The sequence below is a fragment of the Somniosus microcephalus genome, chromosome 14 (genome assembly GCF_052327205.1).
Source record: "Somniosus microcephalus isolate GS21.2 chromosome 14, FLI_Smic_1.0, whole genome shotgun sequence".
In the NCBI taxonomy this organism is placed as follows: Eukaryota; Metazoa; Chordata; class Chondrichthyes; order Squaliformes; family Somniosidae; genus Somniosus; species Somniosus microcephalus.
In genome coordinates, this window is record NC_141000.1 from 86776652 (window position 1) to 86790978 (window position 14327).

The 14327-nt window shown below is 41.1% G+C and overlaps 1 protein-coding gene across 5 annotated transcripts in view; it reads right to left on the minus strand.

Moving 5' to 3' along the window:
- Positions 1-14327, minus strand: part of LOC147107654 (POU domain, class 2, transcription factor 1-like) — a 148898-nt gene that overhangs the window by 66854 nt on the left and 67717 nt on the right. For all 5 annotated transcript variants that reach the window (XM_086006865.1, XM_086006867.1, XM_086006870.1 and 2 more), the window contains one exon: positions 13971-14009. In XM_086006865.1, coding sequence (XP_085862991.1) covers positions 13971-14009 — 39 coding nt within the window. The remainder of the gene's footprint in view (positions 1-13970; positions 14010-14327) is intronic.

Genomic DNA, 14327 nt, shown 5'->3' on the forward strand with positions numbered 1-14327 from the left:
CACTTTTCCTGTGGGGTTTTTGTGCGTTAAAGGAATGTATATTTGTTGTAAATTATGCATCAATTCTTTAAATGCTAGCCCATTGCTCATCCATTGTCATACCTTTGAATGTAGTTTCCCAATCTACCATAGCCAATTAATTTCCTCATTCTCGCAAGACCCTTGGTTCGCCACTATTTCTGGGAGGTTTTTTGCATCTTCTTCCGTGAAGACAGACAAATATTTGTTTAATTTCTCTGCTATTTCCTTATTCCCCATTATCATTTCTCCTGTTTCAGCCTGTAAGGGACCCATGTTTACTTTCCTTAAGTAGAGGCCCAACCAGTCCCCATCCAGCACCACTCTCCTCAATCAACATCACTAAAAAGACAATTATCTGGTCATTATCACATTTCTGTTTGTGGAAGCATACGGAGCGCAATTAGTTGCCACGTTTCCTACATTACAACAGTGACTACATGTCAAAAGTACTTCACTGGCTGCAAAGCACTTTGGGACATCCTGAGGTCATGAAAGGCGCTATATAAATATATAAGTCTTTCTTTATTTCTCTGCCTGGCTGAATTTGTTCTTACATTGAACAACTTCTCCTTTGACTCCACTCACTTCCTCCAAATAAAAAGGTGCCACTAGGAACATTGGTCCTAGCTATGCTTGCCTTTTCGTGGGATATGTAGAACATTCTTTGTTCCAGTCCTGCTCAGGTCCCCTCCCTCACCTCTTTTTCCAGAGACCAAATGCAATTTGGGTGATTGCTTTGCTGAACACCTCCGTTCAGTCCGCAAGTGTGACCAAGCTTCTGATTGTTTTCCATTTTATTTTGCCATCCCACTCTGACCTCTGTACTCGACCTCCTACACTGTTCCAACGAAGCTCGAGGAACAGCATCTCATCTTTCGATTAGACATTTTACAACTTTCCGGACTCAACATTGAGTTCAACCATTTCAGATCATAACCACTGCTCCCATTTTTTCGGACAACAAGTTCTGGGAATGATTCTGCTGTTGCCATTTACAGCTTTTGCTTCTTTACTTGTCCTATTACCACCCCCTTTTGCCTCGCACCATCGTCCCCTTTGTCATTTAATCACTCCTTCCCCCCACCCTATCACAGACCTTCCCTTCCTATCACAGACCTTCCCTTCCTTCCACCCCAATCAAGTACCAGTGCAATCTCCAAAGTTGCAGCTTCAATAGATGTACAATAATTGCTACATGCGAAGCTGAGGAGCTGAGAGTCGAAGCTTATGAAAACTTCAAAAAGGATGGATCCTCAGTGGACAACTTATCATTGCATTAAGGGTAATGTAGGTAGAGGGACAAGTCTGGTAAACCCAAGGTTAATTATCGCTACTATGTTAATGGATCAAGTTTTATTAAAATATTTGCAAGACAAAAGGCTACAAAACATACATGACTAAACAGTGCAAGAAATGTAAAAGTGCATTAAATTGCCCAGTGTTCTAATAATTAAATTGTTGCAGACGGCAGTAAAGAAAAAGAATGGACCCACTGATCGCAGAACGTCCTGTGTGTATATGTGCGTGTCTATTTGGGGGGGGGGTGTGTGAAAGAAAGTCTCGTGACACCAAACGTGTTCACCCCCCATTGGATGACATCTGTACAAGAATTACAGCACAGAAACAGGCCATTCAGCCCAATTGGTGCAAGCAGGTGTTATGCTCCACACAAGCCTCCTCACTCCCTTCTTCATCTAACCCTATCTGCATAACCCATGTCTTTCTGCCTCGTGTGTTTATGCAGCTTTCCCTTAATTGCATCTATGCTCTTCGCCTCAACTAGTCCATGTGGTAGCAAATTCCACATTCTAACCACTCTTAGGGTGGTCTAACCAAGATTCTATACAAGTTTAACATGACTTCTCAGCTTTTCAATTCTATCCCTCTAGAAATGAACCCCAGTGCTTTGTTTGCTTTTCTAATGGCCTTGCTAACCAGTGACGCTTCTTTTAGTGATTTGTATGATTGAGGCAGTAATGTAATTCCCCTAAACTGTGCCTGAATGTGGAAAATAATATTGATCTTTGCATTTTCTATTATGTTCCACTAGAATTTACCATGAGTTTCAACTAATTCCATCACATTAACTGGAGGAATGTTATTTCACCTATGGGGAAAAGTCATTTATTCACTTGCTGCTTCAACACTATCCATTTTCACTGAATTCTTAAATAAAACACTGTAAAGGCAGTATATAATTTATCTTGGCTTATAGGCTCCACAGTCATCTTGAAGCTACTACAAAACCTACTGCATCAACTCAATGTGCAAAAAAACCAAGTTTCCTTCATTCTTAACATATCATCCTCCATTACCAACTAAATATCCCTGTTCATCAATTGAGAAAACTATAGGGGTTCCAGTCCTTTAATTAATTTGAGATATGATCCTCTTTCTCAGCTCCAGCTTTGAGTTGCTTCTATAGTTTTCAGCCAAGGTGTCAAGAAAGTGATCATTTTCCCACAAAAACATTGAAACACTACTAGATGGGATGTGAACTAGTATGCAGAGGATAACCTTACCAAAGTAAATAACACTCTTGTTTTCCTCCATACACGTATATCTGTATTTCAGTGGAGCTGCTATTGACTAGCATATCCTTGGAAGAATATTGAAGATCAACTTACATGATAAAGATGGCAAATTGTATATTTCATAAAGTTACCAAATTTAGTAACTTTGGTAAAAAAAAATCATTGGTATTTCAGCAGCAGGAATACATGGATCATTGAGGGCTACTTTCTTGAACAGGCTCAAGAAGTTTCCTGAAACACTGGAGCGACCTTTTTTCATTGTAGCAGGAGGTCTTCTCCCTTCTAGCTATTAACTGTGCATCATGTATCAGACTAACTAAAATATGTTTTATGATGTCATTACTGAAGCTATAAAGGAAATTTTCTCACTCGCAAGACCAACCTTGCAATCTCCAAGTATTAGCTCTTCATTCCACTGTTACTGAGACAGGGTACAGTTCTGATCAGATATAGATGGTGCACATTTAACGCAAAACAGTTTACCAAACCGGTCAGCTCAGATCCAGGCCATTCAGACCAGAATGGCTCAGATCCAGCCGAGAAGTTTTTATTGTATGTTACAGATGCAAAAAAGGTTGTTAACTAATTGTAGGACATTTTTACTGCCATGTTAAAAAAATAATTAATTTCACTGTGGTGAAACACGAGACTAGTATTTACCACTGCCAGGTTTGAGTAGATGTCATGTTCACTCAACCATTTGAGACGTACAGGTTTTGGAATTTGTAACAGATTTAGTGGAAAAGGCTTCAAAAACAGCCCAACAGGGTTGAAGTTCTCATACACACAGCATTGAAGGAACTGAATAAATTTTAAATTTAGTATTTCTGTGAAATGAACATCTGTTGGACAAGTTGAACCTGGTGCCTATAAAGTTAATGCTTGAACACACAGGCTACTACTTTTCATTTTATGGCCATGATGGATTAAAAACGGTAAGCAAAAATAAAAAATGCAGGCCTAATTTTTCATGACCGGAGGTACTTTTATCTATGGCTTGGGAGTATAATAAACATCCACTTCTGACAAACCACCCTGACATGAGACTCAGTAAATGGCCTGAGGCATCATCTGAGTGAATATCCATTGAAGTGGTCAACGTACCATGAGTGATTAGTTCAATCATCTAAAGCATTGTTGCCATCTCTGCACAATGGCTCATAAATCCAAACAAGTCCTTCCCTCAATATTAAACAGCTCTGTATAGGCTTTTTAGGGATCTTGTAGCCAACCCAAGGGACAGCACTTGCCACCACCAAACAAAAAGCTGTTTCCATTTCTTCCATATAATCCTGTCATTTTGGAACTTCAAAGGGACTAAATATCCAGGTAGTTTTTATGCTTCATTACATGATAAAAAAATACCAACTACAAACAGAAATGCACCAACAAAAAGTAGGCCAGATCATATTTTATTGAACGTTGCATGTCTTTCAAAAGATCTTCTACGTATGTGAAGGGACATTACACTGCCCCAAATTCACACGGTAATGTTTGAGGATTCCTAAATCTCTCAGGATTAGATTTTTTTTTTTTTAAACAAGGAACAGGGCAGCCTACATTACAGGAACAAGGAGAGCTTGCGCAAGGTTTCCTGTACACATTATTATGTTATTCTAATCTGAAGAGATTTGGGATATATATATATCACACACACATGTGCTCATCTAATGAAAACTGAATCTTGAGGCAAATTTCACCAGAACACTTCAAAGTCTGAGGTCTGGCCAATTTTCCCTTCCAGGAAGTTGTGAGGCCTGCTTTACAGGGAATAGCTAACTGGATTACAGCTGTCAATATCCTCAATCCTCTCAAGTTCCCGCCTCCATCAACCCCACCCCCTGCCCCCGCCTCTTAATGTGTTTGGCAGCATTACTGTATTACAATTTCAAATTGTAATGGACTAGAAAGCATCACTTGTGTCTTCTTAAAGGGCTCGCCAAAGCTATGCACATTTTTACAACAACTTGCATTTATATAGCGCCTTTATATAGCAGCACGGTGGCATAGTGGTTAGCACTGTTGCCTCACAGCGCCAGGGACCCAGGTTCGAATCCAGCCTCGGGTGACTGTCTGTGTGGAGTTTGCACATTCTCCCCGTGTTTGCGTGGGTTTCCTCCGGGTGCTCCGGTTTCCTCCCACAGTCCAAAGATGTGCGGGTTAGGTTGATTTGGCTATGAAAAAAAATTGACCCTTAGTGTTAGGGGGATTAAATACGTGGGGTTACGGGGATCGGGTGGGATATGTGTCGGTGCAGGCTCGATGGGCCGAAATGGCCTCTATCTGCACTGTGGGGTTTCTGTGATTTCTGTGATAATGTAGTAAAATGTCCCAAGCTGCTCGACACAGGAGCGTTACCAAAGAAAATTTGACACTGAGCCACATAAAAGATATTGGGGCATATGAGCAAAAGCTTAGCCAAAGAGGTAGGTTTTAAGGAGTGTCTTAAAGGAAGAAAGAGAGGTAGAGAGGCAGAGAGGTTTAGGGAGGGAATTCCAGAGCTTAGGGCTGAAGCAGCTGAAGGCACGACTGCCAATGGTGGAGCGATTATAATCAGGGATGCGCATGAGGTCAGAATTGAAGGAGCGCAAATATTTTGGAGGGTTTTATTTTTATGAATAATGAGTGCAAGATCAAAATTTTACACACAAAACTTACACCTCTAATACTGGTAAATACAATATTGCTTAAGCACATTGACAACGTGCAATTTGTTGAATTGTCTACCCCCCTCCTTTAGGCAAAAAGGAGGTGCAGTACCATTTGTAGCAGTCTTCCTATTCACAGGGACAGCACAAAGTGACTAAATACCAATTGGGAAAAATAAGTGACTGCATGAGGAAATACTATATAGTACATAAGAACTCATGCAACATTCATAAAAGCCACCTAGTCTTGAAAACTTCTCCCACAAGATTTACTGGCTTGGTTGGTATGCAGTTGAGAGCAAATTAGAAGCGATGACCAATACCATTACTGACAAGTATTTACCTATAGCGTACCTCCAGTGTATTTTTCTTTTAAAAACTCAGTTCAGTGGGCTCCTTTGTGGCATGCACTGCCTGAAAGGGTGGTGGAAGCAGATTCAATAGTAACTTTCAAAAGGCAATGGGATAAATACCTAAAGAGGAGAAAATTACAGGGCTATGGGGAGCGATGTAGGGGAGTGAGACTAATTGGATAGCTCTTTCAAAGAAATGGCACCGACACGATGGGCTGAATGTCCTCCTCCTGTGCTGGAAGATTCTATGGTAAGAACATAAGAAATAGGAGCAGGAATAGGCCATTCGGCCCCTCGAGCCTGCCCCGCTATTCAATAAGATCATGGCTGATCTGATCTTGGCCTCAATGCCACTTTCCCGCCCGCTCCCCATAACGTACAATGACTCAATCATCAACATGGTGGGATACAGCAAAGAAGTCTGTGCAGGGCCTCATATTTAGTGTTTAGAAGGGCCAAAGAAGGGAAAGTTCAGAAGTATTAACCTTTTTTATTTTATCAATTCTACAATGGTTATGAGGAAACAAGTTGGCAATCCTTCTCACACCTCTAGCCTCCAATCAGTCAAACTTAAAAAAAAACTCGATCCAGTGGTGTGACAAAAGGTACGAGAAGGAACCCTGCAGACATAGGAACAATACTCAAGTCTTACTTGGCTTCAATCAACCGTGGATTAATAAGGATTTAATAACCGTTTGAGGGGGAAAATGTGTTTGACATGAGAAAAGAAACTGCTTCTTGAGACAGTTTTACCAATAGTAGAGATTTGGGAATTCCATTTGAGGTCATAGAAGTTAGCAGCGCCAAGAATATGTATAGATCATAAGAAATAGGAGCAGGAGTAGGCCATACGGCCCCTCAAGTCTGCTCCACCATTCATGGCTGAACTTCTACCTGAACTCCACTTTCCCACCCTATTCCCATATCCCTTGATTCCCTTAGTGTCCAAAAATCTATCGATCTCGGTCTTGAATATACTCATCGTCTGAGCCTCCACAGCCTGTTAGGCAAAGAATTCCAAAGATTCACTATGGAGTAAGCATGAGCCATCAAACAACCACAAAGTGAGCATGCATGGATATCAGGTCAAGACAGAATTTGTCCTAATGGGTCAGATAGGATCAACACTTACTGTCTAGGCTCAGACATAGAATGGCCACTTGTGCAAGGTACTGGAGAGCTTAGAGGACAAAGGGAACTACACTGCAGCAAGTCAGCATCTTCAGAAAGGGAGAAAATTGAGGGGAAAAACACAGAAGAAAATAGCATTCAACCATTCAAAAATCCTCTCTGTAGTCTACATACTGTAAGAAAAATAGGTGCAAAAACAAAAAAATTAGATAATGCTAAAACTTCATTTTGTAATGATATTCAGCAATTCTTAAAAGATGTAGCATTCAGTGATTTGAAAACTGCAAGGCAGGATAATTAAAAACAGATTCCTTTTCCTTTGTTTAGGGCTATTAAAAAAAAATGATCCTCCAGAAAGCAAATGATGACCTTCTACTGGGTCAGTAGCTAATCATCCCTTTAAGGAAACATTTCTTGTAAAACAGCTTAGGCTGACGTTTTGTAAGCTGTAATTATTTGACCATGTCTAGATACTGGATCAGCACCACTAGTCTCATCAACGAATGTGTCAAATACCTGAAGTGCTTTTTTAAAGCAATGTCCAAATTCTGAAATGGGAAATTATATAAATATCCCTTCTGCTAGCTTTTGATGTCAGATATAAAAAAGACGAGATGACCATACCTGACGCCATTAGTTGAGAGAAAAATAATTTTCTTCACCTTGGTGTGTTAAGACAAAGGAATCCAACCAAGGAACAGTCAAATATTTACAAAAACACACACACGAAGAGGAGGAAAGGATGGATGGATGGAGGAAAGGAAGAAGAATGAAGACCACGCATGTACACATACGTGGGTACAGCATGTCAGGTTGATCTCAATTTAAATTCTTGATACAAGAAAAAATAGGCCCAATATTTACGGGGAGCCACGTGTTTGCCCGGGGTGGGGGTGGGAGGGAAAGAGAGAACCCGGAAATGCCGGGAATGCAGACCTCTATCATTTTTTTTACTCCATTTCCCACCTGGCAGCCAGCTAGATTGACAGGCTGGCTGAGTGGGAAAGCCAGTGATAGAAGGTTGCAGCAGGGGACCGTTGAGGATAGTCTGCAACAACCAGGAAACACTTATTATAATCAGGGACCCGTCTATCGAGAGCACGCTATACACACAGCACCAAACGCAGCGCAGTTAAAATAGAAGCAGGCGTGTCCGCAGTGGGTTGGGGTCGGGTTTTGCAAATTTGCTGATTTAACCGCCCTCCCCCCACCCCCAACCCGGACCATCTCCTACCCGTCATGGGGGTGGGGGTTTAAAATCTCCCCCCATAGAGAGCCAATATGTATGGGATAGATTCAAGAGAGGCATAACCTAGATGCCATGGCATATCCCATGCAAGGAGAGAATTGAACTTTGACCCAATGGTGTAACCAGTTCTGAAATAAGGACGTCATTTGCCTTTTTACTGAAATCATATACATAGAGATCTTCGAGCAGTTGCTTGATTATGCAACTATGAGGCTATACAAAGCAAATCTTGTTTAAAAATGCTCTCATAAAGCGCCTTGTAATGTTTTACTACGTTAAAGGCGCAATATAAATGCAAGTTGTTGTTGTTGTAGTAATCTTAGAGACTGCAATTCTGAAATTGAGCTCTATGTTGTTCTGATATACTAAATTTAACCCAGCTACGACAGGAAACTTTCGATTAACCGGCCACTAAATAACCGTAAATGTCGGTTAACTGGCAAAATTCAGGAGTCGGTTCAGATAACTTTTTTTTTAACTTTTAGTTACTTTTTTTTTAAAACTCATTTCTGGCTGTGCAAGCGTCTAACTGAAGCTGTTGCTAAGCTACAGAGACGCTTGCAAGCTGTGCTGATTGTTTTGAAGCTGTTGCTAAGCAACAGGGTTTGTTGCTAGACACGGAGCTCAGAAGCTCCGTGTGTTTTAACTATAGCGCTCGATTCTCCGGCATTGTTGATAGACCGGCACCAGCTCGGTCCCGTCCGTGCCGGATACCAGAAAGTTTCCTGCAGTGTGTTGTTTTTATGAAGCCAGGTTCTGTGTTATTTGTAATGTTTATTCCAATAACCATGCTGTCTTTGCATAAAGTTAGCAAGATATAGTAATAGATATGATTTGGTGTTGCCACTTGTTTCTTAAATCTGATAATCCTAGAATCAAATGGTTTTCTAACCAATGCTGCATCATTAGTGGACTGGAAGAATACTTTATTATTTATCTCAGCGAATACAGCATCATTCAATGAGCTAAATTTGACATCATACATTAAACCATAGAAATTCAAGATAAATTCTGGCATATTTCGTACATTGATTGTGGGCACTGGAACATTGGGATTTTTCAGCTGAACGCCTCCAATCAGTATACATTTGGGTCCTTAAAAAATTAAATATCTAACCTCAACGAGAGTTCAGAGTTTGAGCCCAAAGCACACTTTAATAATTCCTCCAGTTTAACCTCCTCTATCGTAGATTCTACCCCATCAATTTAAACTCAAGAATGTTAACCACAAAGGCTTCACAGAATTAATCAAAAACATTTATTCATCTAATCATCTCTACTACTGATGTAGAAATCTGATTGGTCACTCATGGTTAGATTGGTGCTGGTGTCACTGTGAGAGGGGCAGAAACCATCTTAATAAAGTAGATTACATGCAAGAACAGGCTTTGAATGGTTGAGGATATAGTACTAAAGCAGTCTTTAAGAAAGTCCTTCACGCGTTGGACGTGGTGGTGGGAGTGGCAGTGCTTTGCTCTTCTTGCAAGAAAGAAACCATGTCCTGTTGGGGCTTTATGGATATGGAGTTGACCAGATCAAAAGCTTGGTCAAAGGAGATAAGTTTTAGGGAGAAGAGAGAGGTGCAGAGACAGAGAGGTTAATGGAAGGAATTTCACAGCTTAGGGTCTAGACGGCTGAAGACAGTCACCGATGGTGGGGGCAAAGGGAGTGAGGGGTGCACAGGAGTCCAGAGCTGAAGGAACGCAGAGTTCTCTGAGGTTGTAGGAGGTTACAGAGATAGGGAGGGGCGTGTCATGGAGGGATCTGAACATTGTGAGGATTTTAAAACTGAGACATTGGTGGACCAGGAGCCACTCTAGGTCAGTGGGCACAGGAGTGTGGGTTGGGATTTGGGGAGCAGAGTTTTGCATGAGCTCAAGTTTACGGAGGCTGTAAAATGGGAGGCCGGCCAGGAGAGCATTGGAATAGTTGAGTCTGGAGATGTTAGCAGCAGATGTGCTGAAGCAGGGACAGAGACAGTCGATGTTCTGGAGGTGGAAGTAGGTGGTCTCCGTGGTGGGGATATGGGGTCGGAAGCTTAGCTCACGGTCAAATAGGACGCCGAGGTTGTGAACAATCTGAATCAGCCCGAGTCAATGGCCAGAGAGGGAGATGGAATCGGTGGCTGCTTCATGGAACTGCTGAACATAGAAACATAGAAGATAGGAGCAGGAGTAGGCCATTCGGTCCCTCGAGCCTGCTCCGCCATTTAATGAGATCATAGCTGATCATCCAAATTCAGTACCCTGTCCCTGCTTTCTCTCCATATCCCTTGATCCCCAATAGCCTTAAGGAATATATCTAACTCCTTCTTGAATATATTTAATAAGTTGGCCTCAACTGCCTTCTGTAGTAGAGAATTCCACAGGTTCACCACTCTCTGGGTGAAGAAATTCCTCCTCATCTCAGTCCTAAATGGCTTACCCCTTATCCTTAGACTATGACCCCTGGTTCTGGACTCCCCCGCCATCGGGAACATCCTTCCTGCATCTAGTCTGTCTAGTCCTGTTAGAATTTTATACGTTTCAATGAGATCCCCTCTCATTCTTCTAAGCTCCAGCGAATATAAGCCTAATCGACCCAATCTCTCTTCATACGTCATTCCTGCCATCCCAGGTATCAGTCTGGTGAATCTTCGCTGCACTCCCTCCATGGCAAGAACATCCTTCCTCAGATAAGGCGACCAAAACTGCACACAATACGCAAGGTGTGGTCTCAACAAGGCCCTGTACAACTGCAGCAAGACATCCTTGCTCCTGTACTCGAATCCTCTTGCTATGAAGGCCAACATACGATTTGCCTTCTTAACCGCCTGCTGCACCTGCATGCTTACCTTCAGCGACTGGTGCACAAGGACACCCAGGTCTCGTTGCACTTCCCCTTTTCCCAATCTATTGCTGTTCAGATAATAATCTGTCTTCCTGTTTTTGCCACCAAAGTGGATAACCTCGCATTTATCCACATTATACTGCATCTGCCATGCATCTGCCCAATCACCCAAACTGTCCAAATCATGCTGGAGTTTCTCGGCATCCTCCTCACAGCACACACGCCTACCCAGCTTTGTGTCGTCTGTAAACTTGGAGATATTACATCTAGTTCCCTCATCTAGATCATTAATATATATCGTGAATAGCTGGGGTCCTAGCACCTATCCTGGCGGTACCCCACTAGTCACTGCCTGCCACTCGGAAAAAGACCCGTTTATTCCAACTCTTTGCTTCCTGTCTGCCAGCCAGTTCTCTATCCAAGTCAGTAACTTACCCCCAATCCCATGTGCTTTAACTTTGCATGCCAATCTCTTATGCGGGACCTTATCGAAAGCCTTCTGAAAGTCCAAATACACCACATCCACTGGTTCTCCCTTATCTATTCTACCAGTTACATCCGGAAAAAATTCCAGTAGATTAGTCAAGCATGATTTACCTTTTGTAAATCCATGTTGACTTTGTCCGATCCTGTCACTGTTTTCCAAGTGCTCTGCTATTACATCTTTTATAATGGACTCTAGCATTTTCCCCACTACCGATGTCAGGCTTACCGGTCTATAATTCCCCATTTTCTCTCTACCATGTTTTTTAAATAGTGGGGTTACATTAGCTACCCTCCAATCCATGGGAACTGTCCCAGAGTCTATAGAATTTTGGAAGATGACCAGCAATGCATCTACTATTTCTAGGGCCACTTCCTTAAGTACCCTAGGATGTAGATTATCAGACCCTGGGGATTTATCGGCCTTCAATGCCGTCAATTTCCCTAACACCATTTCCCTACAAATACTGATTTCATTCAATTCCTCCCTCTCATTAGACCCTATGTTCCCCGACATCTCTGGAAGGTTATTTGTGTCCTCCTTTGTGAAGACAGAACCAAAGTATGTATTTAATTGGTCTGCCATTTCTTTGTTCCCCATTATACATTCCCCTGAATCTGACTGCAAGGGACCTACGCTTGACTTCACCAATCTTTTTCTCTTCACATATCTATAGAAGCTTTTAGTCAGTTTTTATGTTCCCTGCAAGCTTACTCTCATATTCTATTTTCTCCCTCTTAAATCAATCCCTTTGTCCTCCTTTGCTGAATCCTAAACTGCTCCCAATCCTCAGGTTTGCTGCTTTTTCTGGCCAATTTATATGTCCCCTCCTTGGATCTTATGCTATCCCTAATTTCCCTCGTTAAAAACGGTCGAGTCACCTTTTTTGTTTTATTTTATGTTATATCCTGGAAGAATTTCGATCGCCTAGATGGGTCGGAGAGGAATTTCCCAGATTTTTTTCTCCCAAATTGGCCATTGGGTCTTTATCTGGTTTTTCGCCTCTCCCGGGAGATCATATGGGTTCAGGTGGATGGAGAGTGATAGAAGATTTGAGGTTAGGATCAGATCAGCCATGATCTTATTGAATGGTGGAGCAGGCTCGAGGGGCCGATTGGCCTACTCCTGCTCCTGTTTCTTATGTTCTTATGTAAACAGGGATGAACAAATTCTGTAGTTCATCCATGCGATCTTTAAATGTTTGCCATTGCCTATCCACCATCAACCCTTTAAGTAACAAGGTGGCTTCACTATCCTGTGAAGACTGTTTCTTTTCCAGCTGCATACTCCTGATTAATCCGATGGACTATAGTATTCTGCCTCACTGTATAGTACATTTTATCATCTGTATTACAATCATACCATTCTCTTCTTTCATTTAAATCTAGGGAGTTTGCTCATCTCTAGACTTTGCATCAATTCAAACTGTAGATTTCTATACATTGTTTGAAAATAAAACCCACCACATTTTATACAAAATATTTGATGTATTGTTTCCTAAAGGAGACAGCACCAGCAGTTTTCAGCCAAGCTGTGAAATGGCATTTCATGGTCATAGCAATCATCACAAAATGAAGAAACAAGTTATACATGTGAGTTTGCCTTTTAGGAAAAGCACCGAGTAGTAATAAAACATTTTTTCCTGGAGAAAAACAAAAGGTAACTCATCTACTTGGCTCAACGGCATTTGAAGAGACCTGGGAACAGCCTATTTGCTGGATTGGAGTCAAAAAAGGAATGGGAGGAGGACATAAACAAGACACCAACTGCTATAGCCTACAATTAAATGAAACTTGCAACATTAAATAGCACAATGACTGAAGTGGAATATAGTAGAATATTTTCCACTTGCAACTATTATGGTGACCAGTCACTAATTCAAGTCATCCACTAGACCTTTTGATTTGGTGTAAAATAGACAAGACAGTTTTTGTCTGACTAGTACCAGAGAAAACATTCAGAACTTGGCATGTCATAGTACATTGGTATAGTCATGAGCTGTGGTATGTGCATCTTGAGCACCTGAAACTGAGAGAATATTTAACTTAAAAACACTGGATCTAACCAGATGGCAACATACTCCATCAAATCAAATTCTCTTGAATTGCACAAAAGTAGAGACAAACAGCCCCTGTCTAAGCCTGCAATCAAGGCTATTGGTAGTTCCAACTATGTTTAAAAAAAATCTAGCAACAAATAGTACGAGGGGATTACAGTCAGGCCATGAATCTAGCTGCCAATTTGAAACCTAAAAACCAGTTTATACAAGAATTTTTTTGACAAAATCAAGTTTAAGTTTATTACTATAATAAATGTGTTATACAACCTTAAAACAGGAGTGTTTCCTCCCCCTCCTGCCTGGAAAGAACTCCCAAAAATCAATTTTGTGACAGGGTAATTTTGAAAAGGGTCCCACTGAAACTTCCATATGACAATCTTCACTACCAATTCACTACTGGGTTCAAAGTAGCCACACACTGGATGTACCATTTGTTCTGAAATAGTTCTTTTAGTTGCCAGTATATATTAGGCAGTTAAGCACTACAAACATTTGAAGCTGATCATTTTTATATTAAGAGTTTCTTTTTTTATATAAATTTCTAGCAGGAAAAAATTGTTACGTAAATTGAGATGCCTCACAAGCCTTGCAGGTCTGAACAAGCAATAGTGCACATAGCCCCAACAATAACCTCAATAAATATTATAGGTGTGAAAACTCACATATAAGCATCTGTTCGTCACATCTGACATGTAGTTAACCTAAAGTGACAAGAAAATGACAATACAGTATATATGTACATGAAAAAACATTTTGCTAAGATGACAACTGGAAGGAACTGACAAAAAAAGTGACAAAAATAAATGGGCCTTTGAAAAATTGAAATAAAACAAAACAAGCAATAGGGAAGAGACAAACAAGCGAAGTGAGAATGCCATTCAAGCAAGTTACAAGGGATGTTTTCATTGACGCAAGCCGTGCAGCTTCCACATGTTGCAGTGGAATAAAAATCGTCCCATGTAAAAAGTCCTTCACTTTTACATATATAAACTGATAGCGCTCTCAATTCTCTGCTGAGA